A 17,311-nucleotide genomic window follows, 5' to 3' on the forward strand; every position below is an offset into this window, starting at 1 on the left:
TTTAAGGTTATATAAATATAGTTACAAACAACAAGCATGTATAGAAATGTCAAGAGAGTAATTGTGGTGTAATGGTACAAATAGTTTCTTGAGGTATGGAGTATTTTGAGTGGTGTCTTTCTTTAGCTAAGTAGGAATGAAAATAAGTAACAGTATAGCACAATTCTTTTACATCTTAAAACTTGCACATAAAAATTATTCAGATATTGTCTAATAATCATCCTGCACAATTTACTATTAAAGTGACTAAGTGAAATATTAGATAAAATTCAGATTTAGACACAATGCCTCAAGAAAGTATTCACCCCCTAGTGATTATTTCTTTCTCTCTCTCTCTCTTTTACTCTATTGCAATGTCAAATTTAAGTATATTAGAATGGGATTTTTATCTGTTCTTTTTGAAGTCACTTTGGATTTCAAAAGGCAGAATCAAAACCCAGACTTAAATTCAACTGAAAATCAGTGGCATGACCTGAAAATTGCTGTCCACCAACATTCTCTGTCTAAATTGGAAGAGTTGGAGAAATTTTGTATTGAGGAATGGAAGAAAATGCCAAAATCAAAATGTATAAAGCCCACAGAGACACATCTGAGATCTCAAAACTGTCACTGCAAAACGACAGCGAACTAAGTATTGATTCTGGGGGTGTGAATACTTATCAATAAAGCAGTGTTTAGACTGTTTTCTTTTTAAATAATTCTGAAGGCATCTAAAGCATTTATTTTAATTTAAATTTCTGTAGAGAGTCACCTTAAAGAGGGCAGAAAAATCCCATTCTGATGTACTTAAACTGCAGTACAGCAAAAAGAGAAATAATCACTACAGGGTGAATATTTTCTGTATGCACATATAATTGCTGCATAGAACCTTGGTCTTTAATGCTTGTATTTCCTGGTGAGACATGAGACACGACTGCATGTCATGAATTCGGGATGTAAATTAAAAATTGTTTTAGAAAATTACTCCAAGTATTAGGTGTGCAGTTAAGTGAAGTGAATATATGGGAAATATAACAAGCACAGAAAAAATTATATAATATTTTATCGAGTTGTAAGTCACTGACAAATCAAAATCAGACAAATATTTTTATGATTCTGAAATAAAATAAATGTGATTATAATTTTACAGACTGTACTCAATAGTATTTACAAAGTCACATTGTTTAAAAAATAAGCAAGAAAGATCGAAGATGAACACACTGTATTATATGCTTAAAACAAATACAGTAAAACACAAATTTAAATATTTGAATATCAAGAAAATATGTACAGTGCAACATGTGTAATTGGCTCCTGTTTGGATTGCTTTTACCCCAACCTTTGCAGGATATGTAGAGCTAAACAATAAGCTTGCCTTGTATTGTTAACACAAGTAATTATTAAACTGACAAATAAAGCTTGCAATTAACTTAACATTCTTGTTGTAAAGTTCACAGTGAAGTTTATTTGGCCTGATTTGAAAAGTAGTCATGGCCATTTTCACACTTCCCTGAGAGACTCTGTACATTAAAAAAAAAAATAATAATAATAATTTTATTGTTTTCACAAAATAGTCACCTTCATGCTTGACATACAATTGTTTAAAAACTGACAATAGATTCATGTACAACTGAGTATTTACAACGGATTAATACTGTCACAGTATTATTAATGCAAACAATTCAAATACTTTTACAGTTCAGCTTCAGCTCATGAAAGTTAGAACCTCAAAATCACACTTTTTGAGCCATTCTTCTGAGACTGAACTGGAGATCAGTTCCTCGTTCATCACTCGCTCCTCGTTCCTTGCTCATCACTCATCACCTGACCTGAGCAAGAGATAAAAAAAAGACATGAGGACAAATTGCATATACATTTTGATTATTCTGCACAATTCAAGCCCTTAAATCTCAATAAGGCAGTGAATTGCCATACTATTATGTTATATACAGCATATATAAAGTCATTTTCTGTAACAGAACAGCTCTAATAGTAACTCTGGCTGTAACTCAAGTTACATTAATGTGGTTGTTCTAATATGTTAATGTTTCTATAGCAACAACTTATTCGGGCACTTGTTCAGCAGATGCTGAATATCATCCAAGACTAATAATTAAAAAATGATTTAAAAATGTTGTAATTGACCAAAAATAGATGCTTATTTAGCATTTATGTGTCAGAAATGTTTCTGCTATGGGTGAGTCAAGACAGAGGGGGCCATTTAGTGCTTTGTTTTATAAATTATAGAGAAGAAGAAGAAGAGAACCCGTAAACCTGTAGCCATGTACCTTTGGTGATTGACTGCTGCCTGGTTTGGTTTGGACCGCAGTGTTTGATGCAGGGATGCTCATCTGTCCAGTCCGACTCTGCTGTCCAAATGTCATGTGAGGTTGCAGTCCATTCGGTTTTGGCATAGGGGGCTGTGAAACAAGCGATGATAATTTGCTAAGTTTTTGGTGAGTGTGACATTCATCTCAGCAAGATGACTAAAAAAGGAAATATGCCTGAGAAATCTTTTAGCTCATTTGAAAAGTCTAATAAAGTTATGATAGCTGGACCTGTGGTGTAGTTTTAGATGCTTTACTTTGTGTCTAAGGCCTACTACAGCGTAACGACAGAAGAAAGACCTGCAAAAAGTTGCTAGCAGAAAAGATACTACTGCATCTTTTCTTTAGTGCTCAAGGTTTTATTACCTTTGGTAAACATCTAGCTTGCAGTATTTGATTTTCCTGCATCAGTTTTTTCTGGGCGACCAGTAGTGGCTCCACCTTTCTGTCCTGCACTTGCTGAGCCTCCTGAAGAAGCTTTGTGCACTTCTCAACTTCCTCAGCATGGTCCTGATTGCACTTCTGAATTTCAGAAGTTAGGCGTCTGTTTTCAACGTCCAGCCGGCTGCTTTGTGCCTGAAGGGCTGAGACTTTGTCACCAACTGAATTCAAGTAGTTCTGGAACTTGTCTTCTATTTGCCGGGAAAGGTTTGTGCAGTTTGCGTGGATCTTCTGCATTTGTTCTTGTTGCTTTGAACAAGTAAGTTGGAAAGTAAAGGTGTCAGGGAAGAGGTTGTCGATCTTGGTGAGGAAGGCAGTCGTGACATTCTGGATGCCCTGCAGTGACATCACAAAGTCTTCCTTGCACTTCTTTTGGTAAAGTTGTAGCTCAGAAGTCAGGTCATTCTTCTCTTGTTTCAGTTTTAGCATAGCCATCTCATTTTTATTTTTATCTTTTATTGCACTGTCCAAGTCGTGCTTTAAGTTTTGCACCGTTTGACTGAAATTGGTCTTAAGAATTTCATACAGAGACATCTGCTGCTCCAGGATAGTCTGCAAGGTTCTGTGTTCTGGAAAGTGAAGGGTTAGGGTTTCAGATACAACTTTAACTAGAGCCCACAATATAATCTTAATTCAATAGAATTGTAATTAGCAGTCAAAACCTACCACCTGTAGTACTGCTTGCTGGACATGGGGATATATTCCGAGTTAGAACCATCTTATTTGTATTACAACTAGCCTGTGATTAAAAAAAAAGCAAACAGATTTTAATGACCACCCAAATTCAATTAATTCTATCTCATTCTTCTGCTTCTGCAGTGGTAATTAAACATTCCTAAAATGTACAACACTTGCAGTATGTCAAGACATTTTCTACTGTAAGCCAAAAATAAATGAAAACATACTAGTGCTTGGACAAGTTTTGTGTTATTTCCTTTGGCAGCATCCAGCTCTGCTGTAAGTTTCACCACTTTTTTATCGGCTGCACCCTTCTCCGTCGTCTTCGTCTTGAGCAGGGCAGTGAGGTTGGCTTTCTCCTTCTGCAGCTTGGTGTTGTCTATCGTGAACTTGTTGAAACTCTGCTCCAGCTCCTCCACCCTTTTCTCATCAGTGCTCTTCTCTGGCTGTCCGTACACTAAGAAGAGCACCAGGCTCACGATGATCAGAGATTGTATCAGTGAAGAGAAGAAGAAGATGAGCCGTAGATAATACCCACAGCTTTTTCCTTTCGATTTGCGAATGTCCTGAGCCTTCAGTGCCACCTTGGGCCGGGTGTAATTGTTGTTGTACATCTCTGCCAGAAAATGTTTATCAGCCAAGAAGAATCGTTGATGTCTCTAAATATCACTATGAAGTTGAAGCCTGAGCAAATGCTTGCTAGTTACATTTGCGCCATGTAAATACTACTACCTGGTTTTGCATCGCTGCAGTGTTTATATATGCTGGAGTCCACATCCTGTAGGGTAGCTCTTTCCTGACCCTCCTCCGAGTGGTTATCTGTACTTCACACTGTGCTGGGGAGATATGCAGAGCAGTGCAGCTTACTTATTCACCATGTTTCATTATCACAGCGTATGACTTAACTAGTTCGGCTACACAATCTGGACATGATCACAACTTGGTAAACATATCATGGACACCCATAGGAATTAGGAATTTTAGGTCCTCTAGGATAGGGTTCTCCTCTGACCCCTACATATTTATGGCTCTGGATTTATTTCCATCGTCCTGTGCTTTACTTGGACAACCCCTGAATTATATTGATAGATATTATGATTTTGACCAAGGGGGAAGCCATGGCCTAAAGGTTAGAGAAGCAGCTTTGGGACCGAAAGGTCACTGGTTCAAGTCCCTAGACCAGCAGAAATGGTTGAAGTGCCCTTGAGTAAGGCACCTAACCCCCAACTGCTCCCCAGACTACTCTGGGTATGTTGTATGACACTCTGGATAAGAGTGTCTGCTCAATACCATTAATGTAAGGATTTAATATGTTTTCTACCACAGCATTAGTCTTGGTTGTAACTTATTTAGGAGTAGAACCAGATAAACCTTTCTGTGTAAAGGTAACCTATGCTCAACCGAGGCACAAGAAACAGTCCCTTAAAGAGTTACACTAGAACAGGAAATATGCTCTTACCTCAGTGCAGAGATGTGTCGAAGGGATGTTCATGGGGTCTTGGATTTCAGTGAAGTCTTCAGATCAAGTAATTGACTCAAAAACTTGGCTTTGTCTTTTAATGGAGCACCAAAGGGCTTCGGTTTATTAAAAGTATAAAAGTCTTGGCGTATAATGTCTCATCTCATCTCATCTCATTATCTCTAGCCGCTTTATCCTTCTACAGGGTCGCAGGCAAGCTGGAGCCTATCCCAGCTGACTACGGGCGAAAGGCGGGGTACACCCTGGACAAGTCGCCAGGTCATCACAGGGCTGACACATAGACACAGACAACCATTCACACTCACATTCACACCTACGCTCAATTTAGAGTCACCAGTTAACCTAACCTGCATGTCTTTGGACTGTGGGGGAAACCGGAGCACCCGGAGGAAACCCACGCGGACACGGGGAGAACATGCAAACTCCACACAGAAAGGCCCTCGCCGGCCACGGGGCTCGAACCCAGGACCTTCTTGCTGTGAGGCGACAGCGCTAACCACTACACCACCGTGCCGCCCAGCGTATAATGTTTGAGTACAAATTGATCTGAAATAATAATGAAAATGAATTGAAAGTAGCTACAATATGCACTTCTATCAACAGTAAATCTGTGATATACTAAGCATAATATCTGAGATTGACAGATAAACTGCCAGTCAAAAGGATTCTATATAATGCGGATTATAAGACCTAAGGTCGAAGCATCCTAACCCATTCTTTAATTGGGGTTTACTGACATCTTTTAGAGTTAAAACAGCCAAGCAAAATTATAATATCAAGATCTAATTGGCTACACATAAATGCAAAGATTTGCAACTTTCATATCTGCAATGTCAGGTACATTTTTGTGCAGTAGCTTGTACATTCTTAATCACATTACAGAATATCTCATGCAAGCAAGATAAGTTTGGTTCTTAAAACCACGAACACCTGAGTTTGTTTACTGAGGCGTAGACACCTCTTCTAGGAATTTAACTCTTTTAGGACGGGGAAACCCAGAGAGTTCAGTATGACCTGCACAGTCCAGTGTTTTCAGACAAGCCATCAGTCTCCCTTCCCAATGTGAGGAGCTGTGAATGCAGGGGCATCAGCTCCAGCATCTCCTCATTTCTTCACATTTTTGGATGTTCCCTTCACAGAGGCGCTTGAATGCCTTTTCTCTTTTGCTTCTGCCTCGACGAGGTTGACGATGATCCATGCCTGTTCCTTGCAGCTTAGATCCTTGCACCTGCTTTAGGGTCTAAATGCACAGATCCTTGGACAACAGCATAGTTGAACTCTCAAATCTGATTGGTCAGAAGGTGTTGATAAATTTTCTATAACGCCATGACTGGGACAGTAGTTCCAAATGCACTAATAATGCACTCGTTCGATTATTAATGATATTATTGCTCCTATAGTAACAACTAACCCAGGAACTTGCATGGTGTATATGCCACATAAACGGATTAATTGTTGAGATGGTGAAGTTTGTATGAGGATTTGCAATATAGGAAGGAGTCTCAAGTGACAGTCTTTTGTAGCAACTTAACATTTTTGATGTGGAGGGCTTTGTGGTTCCTGCTTAACATGGAGTTATATTTGCAAGAGAGAAAAAAGAGAGACTGGTGAGGAAACTGACTGTTTATAGCTGTTCTAATTTAAGTGATTATAGGAGCTAATGCGTTTGCAGGCTTTCCACAACATTAAAGTGCATATCACGGCTAAATTCAGGAGCAAGATCAATGTAATTCTCCTATTTTATATTAAACTTTGGCCAAATATTTGTCACATTTTGCATTTTGTGCAATTTTTTTTACCTTGCACAATACTAGAAAAATTCAGTTGAAATCAAGCCATTTGAGGCAAATTGGTCCGCCTCTGAAAAAACTTGGCATTTGGATTTCCCGGGAAACATTGATTTTTGTGGCATCACGTGCGGGATGCCTCCTTCTGAATCCTACATCAGCGCTGGTTTGTTTATGAGAAAACGACCTGGTGGTTTTCTGCAAATTTCTTCAACCTTATCGCGTAATTATTAAAATGGTTAACAGACGTATCGTAGGAGGGTGTAGCAACACCAATCTTGATGGGATTAGTACTCATCGTTTTCCAAAAAACTGGACAATGAGAGAGAAATGGGAGCGCTTGGTCTACACAGGCTGTGCACTGAAACTGTGCAAGCTCGCGCAGCCTGCTGGCGCTTCCGCAGGTAATGTCACGAATCTGGCTCCAGACTCCCTTGGGATTTTTCCAGATGGGTTTTTTTATTTAATTTTTTTCTGCTGTAGACAGATGGCCGGGCGGCACGGTGGTGTAGTGGTTAGCGCTGTTGCCTCACAGCAAGAAGGTCCGGGTTCGAGCCCCGTGGCCAGCGAGGGCCTTTCTGTGCAGAGTTTGCATGTTCTCCCCGTGTCCGTGTGGGTTTCCTCCGGGTGCTCCGGTTTCCCCCACAGTCCAAAGACATGCAGGTTAGGCTAACTGGTGACTCTAAATTGACCGTAGGTGTGAATGTGAGTGTGAATGGTTGTCTGTGTCTATGTATCAGCCCTGTGATGACCTGGCGACTTGTCCAGGGTGTACCCCGCCTTTCACCCGTAGTCAGCTGGGATAGGCTCCAGCTTGCCTGCGACCCTGTAGAAGGATAAAGCGGCTAGAGATAATGAGATGAGATGAGACAGATGGCCTTGTGCAAAAAATTACCCTTCTGGATGAGTGTGTAAAGGGACAGACTTTCATATAAAAAAAAAACGAAATTGGTCCAGAATATGCACTTTAAAAGTAACTATAAATGGATAAAATGTACAACATGTCATTCTTTAATCAATAAAGAATGTAATCATTGGCAAATTGCTGTGGTATAAAAGGAATAAAATGGGTCAGAAAATGATTAAATTTGTTGATTACACTGTAAAAAATGATTTGTTGTTTTAACTTAAAAATAGAGTAACTGGGCTGCCTTTAAAATTTTATATGAGCTCATTGAAACTCATATCAAGTTAAAGTCCCTCTCATGCTAGAACGTGGTCTTCCCAGGCAGTCTCATGTCCCAGTACTAACCCGCTCTTTAAGGCGTATGGGTGCGATGCCGATCTCTGTTTCCATAGCCCTCAGCCTCTCACCTATAGACCCTTTTCAGTCACGTGACCTTCGTAAACGCGACCGCCATTTTGGACATGTAGTGGACTTCGGCTCGAATCGGTTTGAATGCGAGGAAGGCGACAAACATAAAAGAAAAAGGAGCGAGATGCAGAAAACTGTATTTACTAGTTTACTGTAATTATGATCTGGCAGCTATTTACACCGGATCCAGTGTAAATAGCTGCCGGAGCCAATGTCTGAGCTTGCCGGAGCTCGCCGTGGCCGGCCGGGGCACGCTAGTTCGCGGCCGGCCGGGGCGAGCTCCGGCAAGCTCGGACGTTGGCTCCGGCAGCTATTTACACTGGATCCGGTGTAAATAGCTGCCAGGTCATAATTACAGTAAACTAGAATGGAATGTTAACAGCAATGTAATGCCTTTTCTGACTAATTTTATTCGTCTTACCTCCAACAAAGTGGTCACTACACAAGCGTTGGTATGCCGCTATCCATCTTCTCCGTCGGTCAGCATCTACCGGGATCCGATAAAATGATAACCCTTGCCTTGTTTGTTGATGGTTACTACATCCAGGTGCACAACAATATAGTGGCATGATGGAAGTCTTACTGAAAATAAACACTTTCTTTGCTGCCGTTCCTCAATGTTGGCTGTGGTAAACTACTGGTAGTACATGTCCAAAATGGTGGCCGCGTTTGTCGTGACGTCACGTGAAAAGGGTCCATACAGCTAAGGTTACAGTGGCTAGTCCTCTGGTAATCACGAGAGTTTGACTTCCCTACTCACATCAGTATTGCAGCGTACCTTGCCAGATGGTAGGTACCATTTTTACGATGGTCTTTGGCATGACCCGACCGCAAGTAGAACTCATAATCTCCTGGTCGAGAGGTGGACATGCTAACCACTAGGCCAACTTGCAGGCTGAAACTCATATAGTAAGTTTAAATTAGGCAATCAGTTTAACCTACTACTGTATATGAATTAAAAATTTTACGGCAGCCTGCACTCTCAGAAAACAAAGTACATTATTGTACCTTTAGCAGTACACCACCTTGTCACTGGGACAGGACCCTCTAAAGTACTTATTTTTACCATTTATATACTGATTGGGAACATACACTATATTGCCAAAAGTATTTGCTCACCCATCCAAATTATCGGAATCAGGTGTTCCAATCACTTCCATGGCCACAGGTGTATAAAATCAAGCACCTAGGCATGCAGACTGTTTTTACAGTTTGGAGCTGGCCCCTTCCTCTTCCAACATGACTCTGCACCAGTGCACAAAGCAAGATCCATAAAGACATGGATGACAGAGTCTGGTGTGGATGAACTTGACTGGCCTGCACAGAGTCCTGACCTCAACCCGATAGAACACCTTTGGGATGAATTAGAGCGGAGACTGAGAGCCAGGCCTTCTCGTCCAACATCAGTGTGTGACCTCACGAATGCGCTTCTGGAAGAATGGTCAAAAATTCCCATAAACACACTCCTAAGCCTTGTGGACAGCCTTCCCAGAAGAGTTGAAGCTGTTCTAGCTGCAAAGGGTGGACCGACGTCATATTGAACCCTATGGATTAGGAATGGGATGTCACTTAAGCTCATATGTGAGTCAAGGCAGGTGAGCAAATACTTTTGGCAATATAGTGTATATGTACCTTTTTGACCCTAAAATGGTACACATAGTTACCTTAAAGTCCAATAATGAGCCCTAGGGGGTACATTAGTGTAGACTGTACCTTGGGGGACAGAAATGGACTCCTACTGTATCCCTGTTTCTGACAGTGTGGTTACTAATTTTTTTTTTTTAAAGCTAAAACAACAAATCATATTTTTTACAGTGTATTTTCCTATAACACACCCCATTGTGTTTCATTCCTTATTAAAGGCATGCTGCAAAGATCTTGGTATCATCTTGTAAAATCATTGAAAATTGCTCTTTTATTTTCCTTTGTGTGGACATGCATTAGTGTCTTTCCATCACACTAATGCATGTCCAACCTACCCGGATAGGGAATTCCTCCTTAAATTGCCCCACCAAGGCTTCTTTGGTTTATTTCTTCAGTTTGAGAAAGGTTTTCCTGTTTATTCATTGATTAGGCCAGAGTTAAGCTTGTTATTTTGCACTATTGTGTAGCCCTGGCTTGTACAAAAATGAACAAAGATAACAATCTCAACTGCACTAATACTGACGTGGAAAAAATAGAACAGCTGTATACATGCTTGACATGCAATTACACGTTTCTTTTTCTGTCAGCAAATGCCGTGATCCGTTCCTACCATCTCTCACAGAAAGCTCATCTCATTATCTCTAGCCGCTTTATCCTTCTACAGGGTCGCAGGCAAGCTGGAGCCTATCCCAGCTGACTACGGGCGAAAGGCGGGGTACGCCCTGGACAAGTCGCCAGGTCATCACAGGGCTGACACATAGACACAGACAAGCATTCACACTCACATTCACACCTATGGTCAATTTTAGAGTCACCAGTTAACCTAACCTGCATGTCTTTGGACTGTGGGGGAAACCGGAGCACCCGGAGGAAACCCACGCGGACACGGGGAGAACATGCAAACTCCACACAGGAAGGCCCTCACCGGCCCCGGGGCTCGAACCCAGGACCTTCTTGCTGTGAGGCGACAGCGCTAACCACTACACCACCGTGCCGCCTCACAGAAAGCTTTTGCATTATTTTCCATTTTAAACTGCAGCTCGGGCGGCACAGTGGTGTAGTGGTTAGCGCTGTCGCCTCACAGCAAGAAGGTCCGGGTTCGAGCCCCGTGGCCAGCGAGGGCCTTTCTGTGCAGAGTTTGCATGTTCTTACCGTGTCCGCGTGGGTCCCCTCCGGGTGCTCCGGTTTCCCCCACAGTCCAAAGACATGCAGGTTAGGTTAACTGGTGACTCTAAATTGAGCGTAGGTGTGAATGTGAGTGTGAATGGTTGTCTGTGTCTATGTGTCAGCCCTGTGATGACCTGGCGACTTGTCCAGGGTGTACCCCGCCTTTCACCCATAGTCAGCTGGGATAGGCTCCAGCTTGCCTGCGACCCTGTAGAACAGGATAAAGCAGCTAGAGATAATGAGAGAGATGAGAGATGAAAAACTGCAGATCTGCAACCAAATCAGTTTAGACCTTCATCTTATGCAAAGTGCTGTGCCTCTTAAAACTTATATCAAGCTTCAAGTGTTACATAAAAGAAAAAAATATATATACACGATTAACTATAATATAATTGTGATTTTTTTCTTATTAAACAAACCTCAGCATACATTTTGATATAAAGCCTTAATATAAATGATCAACTGTTCATTTTTTAAAGAAATCCTTATTTATTCCACTATATATTTATAACAAGTGTGTGTGTGTGTCCCCACTGTTTTTACTCATTCTTCCGATTTATTTCCATCTTCTGACCTTTTCCTCCCAAACCATAAACTTTGACCAGTCAAGTCATTATGTTGCACAGGAAAAGCAACTCGCGAGTTAGTGACAACATCCAAACCTCCCTCTATCTCTTCCTTGATCAAAAGTTACATATAAACATGAGAGTTCAAAATAAGCCATCGAAAATTCAGCTTCCTGTGCTGCTGCTGCAACTATTGGTGGGACAAGAAGGACAACAATAGTGACCTGTCAGCTTTTTTTTTTTTTAATAGAATGAATAACAAATATTCCCAGCTGTGCAGGAGGCACTAGTAGGCACGTTTGATCCTCTGTGTTCTTGTTTGTAGCGATGACGTTCAGAGCCCAATCTCCTGTCCAGGACGGGTGTGAAAAGGGAAATTAACGAAAGCCAGGGGTTTTCCTGCAGTCTATTGTCTCCACGCCAATGTGTCCTCAGAGGAAAGCACAATTTATGAGGAACCTTTTTTAAAAAGGGCAGAAAGTAATAAAGGGTCCTAACAGTTAACAGATCAATTTTAACATAAACAGGAAGATTGACCAATGAAAGATTTATAAATTGTTCATTTCTGGTATTAGTTGTTTTGGCTTTGAAAGTCTGCATGAAAACTGGAACTCGTTTCTTTTGAAAGGGGAGCCAACATTTTTAAATTGCCTGATGCACCACTATATATTTTTTAATAGTTAACTAATCTTATGTAAATTGAGCATTGGTAACATTACTGCAACTATAAAGGTGTTTTGTTTTAAACTCAAAAGACATTTTATTTTTGGTTTGAGAAGTTAATGAACCTATATATATCAATGAAAAATGAACCGACACACATTTGACACACATGAGGCCTATACACTTAGCAAAACGGACATTGTTTTTGCCAAACCAATAATAAGGTACATTAATAGGTCCAACAGCTGGGTTAAATGGCTTTGTTGACATTGTTTCAGTATTACAGCACAAACACACCATTGTGTACTAAGCATTGATGGGAACAGGTCACATTATATTGCACACAATCACAGAAGGGCAAACGCGCAGATCCCTTTCTGGGAATGTATGCAAAAGCTGGGAGTTGAATTTGGGCTGGCGTACTGTTTCTGAGAAATAAGGAGGTTACAGATGTTTTAATTACTGGCTTAAGGAAAGGAAATTACAGCCGAGATTAACACATCCAATAAAACTCTTCCGACAATTATTTTGTGAACTGTGCACATCAGGTTTTAATGGCAGGATACAGCTTCAAAGCTGAGTTGGCGTTTACCTGCGAGTAACCTCAAAACGATTTGTTAGAACAAATGCAGCAAACAACATGAGAGACGATTAAAATGATGGACAGAAATGGACTCCTTGTGTTGAGTGGGTAAATGTTGAATGGGAATGAATAAGTATGACAGAAATGAACTAGAAGTATTGTTATGAGCTCTTTGATTAAAGTGCAACAAGGTTGAAGGAGAATTGTTTCATCAGGCTTTTTCATATGCATTCATTTTATGTTGTGTAAAGATCATAAGAACTGTTACCACTTACACCAAAACAAATAAGACACGATCAGGTTTTAATTTTCAGATGCAGGAAAAGAAATCTGTGTTTAAAACTGTGATTTTCAAGATTAAAGTGAGAGCCAGTCAACAGGTTTGGAGCTTCATCCATCCATTATCCGTAACCGCTTATCCTGTGCAGGGTCACAGGCAAGCTGGAGCCTATCCCAGCTGACTATGGGCAAGAGACAGGATACACCCTGGACAAGTCGCCAGGTCATCGCAGGGCTGAGACACAGAGATCAACAACCATTCACACCTACGGTCAATTCAGAGCCACCAATTAGGCTAACCTGCATGTCTTTGGACTGTGGGGGAAATCGGAGCACTTGGAAGAAACCCACACAGACACGGGGACAACATGCAAACTCCACACAGAAAGGCCCCTGGGCTCGAACCCAGAACCTTCTTGCTGTGAGGCGACAGTACTAACCACCATGCCGCCACCACCACTACTACTACTACTACTAATAATATTAATATGTTACCCCAGTCCACAAAGATGGCTCCAAGGTAGACCCTTCAAATTCAATTTCAGTGCTTTCTAATTTTTCAAAAATACTTGAACATGCTGTCCACCGTATGCTCTATAACGACTTACAGGAAAACAAACTTCTTTCTCCTTTCCAGTCTGTCTTTCATCCACAACATCCTATATTATCTTGCCTCCCTCACTCATGTAACAAACACTCTGCCAGAGAACACTGATAAGAGACTGCTAACTAGACTGATATTCCTCGACTTAAGTCAGGCTTTTGATACTTTAGACCATATCATGCTTCATAAGTTATCATTTCTCAGCCTAAATCGCTCTTCCATCCAGTAGTTTAGATCCTATATCACTATAACTAGGTGTGTTCAAAGTGTTTGTATTAATGAGATGGTATCAGGACCCCAGTCAATATCTTTTGGGGTTCCCCAGGGTAGTGTTTTAGGCCCACTATTATTTATCATTTATATAAATGACTTGCCCCAGATAGTTTGTGGATGTAGTGTTGAGCTTTATTCTGATGATACTCCAATTTATTTTGCTGCCAATTCAGTCTCACCTTACTGCTGATTTAAATAATGCCATGGGGTGTCTTTATGCCAACTTCCTGATACTCAATTTGGATAAAATTAAGATCATACTAGTTGGCACGTACTACAGAATTGCTACCATTGAAAAGTTTGAGGTCAAAGTCAACAACACTTGTTTAGACAAGGTTGATAATTTTAAATGGTCCTCATTGACCATACTTTATTCTGGAAGGATAATGTAGAGCAGGGGTTCTCAACCTTTTCTGCTTTGGGGCCCACCTATTCATACTTGTAACAAGTCGGGGCCCATTAAAAAAAGATCCTCAATTATTTTGGCTCATCTATTCTATTAGAATCTAATAATCTATTGTCGTGTATTAATGGGATGCAACATCACTCCCTGTTATACAACCCCGATTCCAAAAAAGTTGGGACAAAGTACAAATTGTAAATAAAAACGGAATGCAATGATGTGGAAGTTTCAAAATTCCATATTTTATTCAGAATAGAACATAGATGACATATCAAATGTTTAAGCTGAGAAAATGTATCATTTAAAGAGAAAAATTAGGTGATTTTAAATTTCATGACAACAACATCTCAAAAAAGTTGGGACAAGGCCATGTTTACCACTGTGAGACATCCCCTTTTCTCTTTACAACAGTCTGTAAACGTCTGGGGACTGAGGAGACAAGTTGCTCAAGTTTAGGGATAGGAATGTTAACCCATTCTTGTCTAATGTAGTATTCTAGTTGCTCAACTGTCTTAGGTCTTTTTTGTCGTACTGTATCTTCCGTTTTATGATGTGCCAAATGTTTTCTATGGGTGAAAGATCTGGACTGCAGGCTGGCCAGTTCAGTACCCGGACCCTTCTTCTACGCAGCCATGATGCTGTAATTGATGCAGTATGTGGTTTGGCATTGTCATGTTGGAAAATGCAAGGTCTTCCCTGAAAGAGACGTCGTCTGGACGGGAGCATATGTTGCTCTAGAACCTGGATATACCTTTCAGCATTGATGGTGTCTTTCCAGATGTGTAAGCTGCCCATGCCACACGCACTAATGCAACCCCATACCATCAGAGATGCAGGCTTCTGAACTGAGCGCTGATAACAACTTGGGTCGTCCTTCTCCTCTTTAGTCCGAATGACACAGCGTCCCTGATTTCCATAAAGAACTTCAAATTTTGATTCGTCTGACCACAGAACAGTTTTCCACTTTGCCACAGTCCATTTTAAATGAGCCTTGGCCCAGAGAAGACGCCTGCACTTCTGGATCATGTTTAGATACGGCTTCTTCTTTGAACTATAGAGTTTTAGCTGGCAACGGCGGATAGCACGGTGAATTGTGTTCACAGATAATGTCCTCTGGAAATATTCCTGAGCCCATTTTGTGATTTCCAGTACAGAAGCATGCTTGTATGTGATGCAGTGCCGTCTAAGGGCCCGAAGATCACGGGCACCCAGTATGGTTTTCCGGCCTTGACCCTTACGCACAGAGATTCTTCCAGATTCTCTGAATCTTTTGATGATATTATGCACTGTAGATGATGATATGTTCAAACTCTTTGCAATTTTACACTGTCGAACTCCTTTCTGATATTGCTCCACTATTTGTCGGCGCAGAATTAGGGGGATTGGTGATCCTCTTCCCATCTTTACTTCTGAGAGCCGCTGCCACTCCAAGATGCTCTTTTTATACCCAGTAATGTTAATGACCTATTGCCAATTGACCTAATGAGCTGCAATTTGGTCCTCCAGCTGTTCCTTTTTTGTACCTTTAACTTTTCCAGCCTCTTATTGCCCCTGTCCCAACTTTTTTGAGATGTGTTGCTGTCATGAAATTTCAAATGAGCCAATATTTGGCATGAAATTTCAAAATGTCTCACTTTCGACATTTGATATGTTGTCTATGTTCTATTGTGAAAACAATATCAGTTTTTGAGATTTGTAAATTATTGCATTCCGTTTTTATTTACAATTTGTACTTTGTCCCAACTTTTTTGGAATCAGGGTTATAGATGGAAGCCCAGAAATTAAATAAGTGAAATAAAAACAAACTGTCTTTAATTGTAGGTTTTGCATTTAAAACTGTATGGATGTGCCAGAAGCCAAACAATGCATGCAGGTCATTCTCACTCAAAAGGGGTTAATGATCCAAGAGTGGGGTCTGGTCTATTAACACAAGAACTTATTGCCATGTTTGCGTACAGCAAACAAGCAAGTTTGCTTGTACACCAAGTACACTCAAAAGAAATGGATATAGAAACCACTCAATGGAATTAGATCCTTACACACTAACAAAGAAGGATTTTTCCTACGAGTTGGAAAATTATCCATCCGTTGAGTTCCCTGACATCTCAAACTACCTGACGCTGCAGACATCGTTCTACACGGACAAATAGATGAAAACCTGGAAGAGCATGGAGGTGAACAACTTTTTATATATGGCTGGGTTAAAGATCTGGGGATCAGGACACTACAAGATAGACGGCAGTAGAGGGATCTAAGTGCAGGAAGAGTGTTTATTAGCAGGCGTGATATTTAAGTCAGTGTTATTTTAATAGCGCTTTTAACAATAGACATTGTTGCAAAGCAGCTTTACAGAGAATTAAAGACTTTAAACATGAGCTAATTTTATCCCTAATTTATCCCCAGTGAGCAAGCCTGTGGCAACGGTGGCAAGGAAAAACTCCCTCAGACGACATGAGGAAGAAACCTTGAGAAGAACCAGACTCAAAAGGGAACCTATCCTCATTTGGGTGATCACCAATAGCGTGATTGTAAATAACTCACTTCTATAACTGTGTCCTATAGAGTCACAAAGTATAACTGTGAAACCAGAAAATTCATTATAGTTTTAACATGAAGTCTGTTTTGTTGAAGTTATAAACTGTTCATTGATGGAAACTTGAGTGCAAAACTGTTCATGGCAACTGCAGTCCTAAAGTTGGCAAGTCAACTGTAGTCCTCAGACAGAAATGCATTACTGTAAGTATCCAGAGGCATCTTCCAAGTGTTTTTTTTTTTTTTTTTTTACAAAAGCAAAACAGAAAGCAGAGTATTTAAACATATCTGTGAAGATACTCAGTCGTCCAGGTACATAGTAATCTGTAGTTGGTAGATATCTTCACAGATATGTTTCTACACACTTTGGGATGAGTTCCCTTCGACTGGTGCGGGAGTATGGGAGGACCTCCAGAGGACTGGCGGACATCTTGGCCAGAGAGGATCGTTCATTTTTGTCAGCCTGGAACGACCATCACTGAACAGAGGTGGGTGTCTATGACATCTATCAGCCACCTTCAATGCAGCCATCAGCATTCTGATTCGGATTCTATTATGATCCATGAGAGGATAAATACTTGATACTCCCT

At 40.7% G+C, this 17,311-nt stretch overlaps 1 protein-coding gene across 2 annotated transcripts; it reads right to left on the reverse strand.

Annotated features, from left to right (window-relative positions):
- Positions 1–1,024: 1,024 nt before the first annotated feature.
- Positions 1,025–4,162, reverse strand: plvapb (plasmalemma vesicle associated protein b). Of its 2 annotated transcripts, none has more exons than XM_060940571.1 (5): positions 3,653–4,162; positions 3,417–3,486; positions 2,673–3,316; positions 2,268–2,399; positions 1,025–1,808 (listed from the first exon to the last, which is right to left on the reverse strand). In XM_060940571.1, exons 1-5 carry the CDS (start codon positions 4,037–4,039, stop codon positions 1,800–1,802), a joined length of 1,242 nt encoding a protein of 413 aa, XP_060796554.1. In that variant the 5' UTR covers positions 4,040–4,162; the 3' UTR covers positions 1,025–1,799. The 2 variants fall into 2 exon arrangements, with proteins under 2 accessions (XP_060796554.1, XP_060796553.1); XM_060940570.1 differs by having other exon boundaries at positions 3,414–3,486.
- Between the last annotated feature and the right edge of the window lie 13,149 nt (positions 4,163–17,311).

The sequence above is a fragment of the Neoarius graeffei genome, chromosome 15 (genome assembly GCF_027579695.1).
Source record: "Neoarius graeffei isolate fNeoGra1 chromosome 15, fNeoGra1.pri, whole genome shotgun sequence".
NCBI lineage: Eukaryota > Metazoa > Chordata > Actinopteri > Siluriformes > Ariidae > Neoarius > Neoarius graeffei.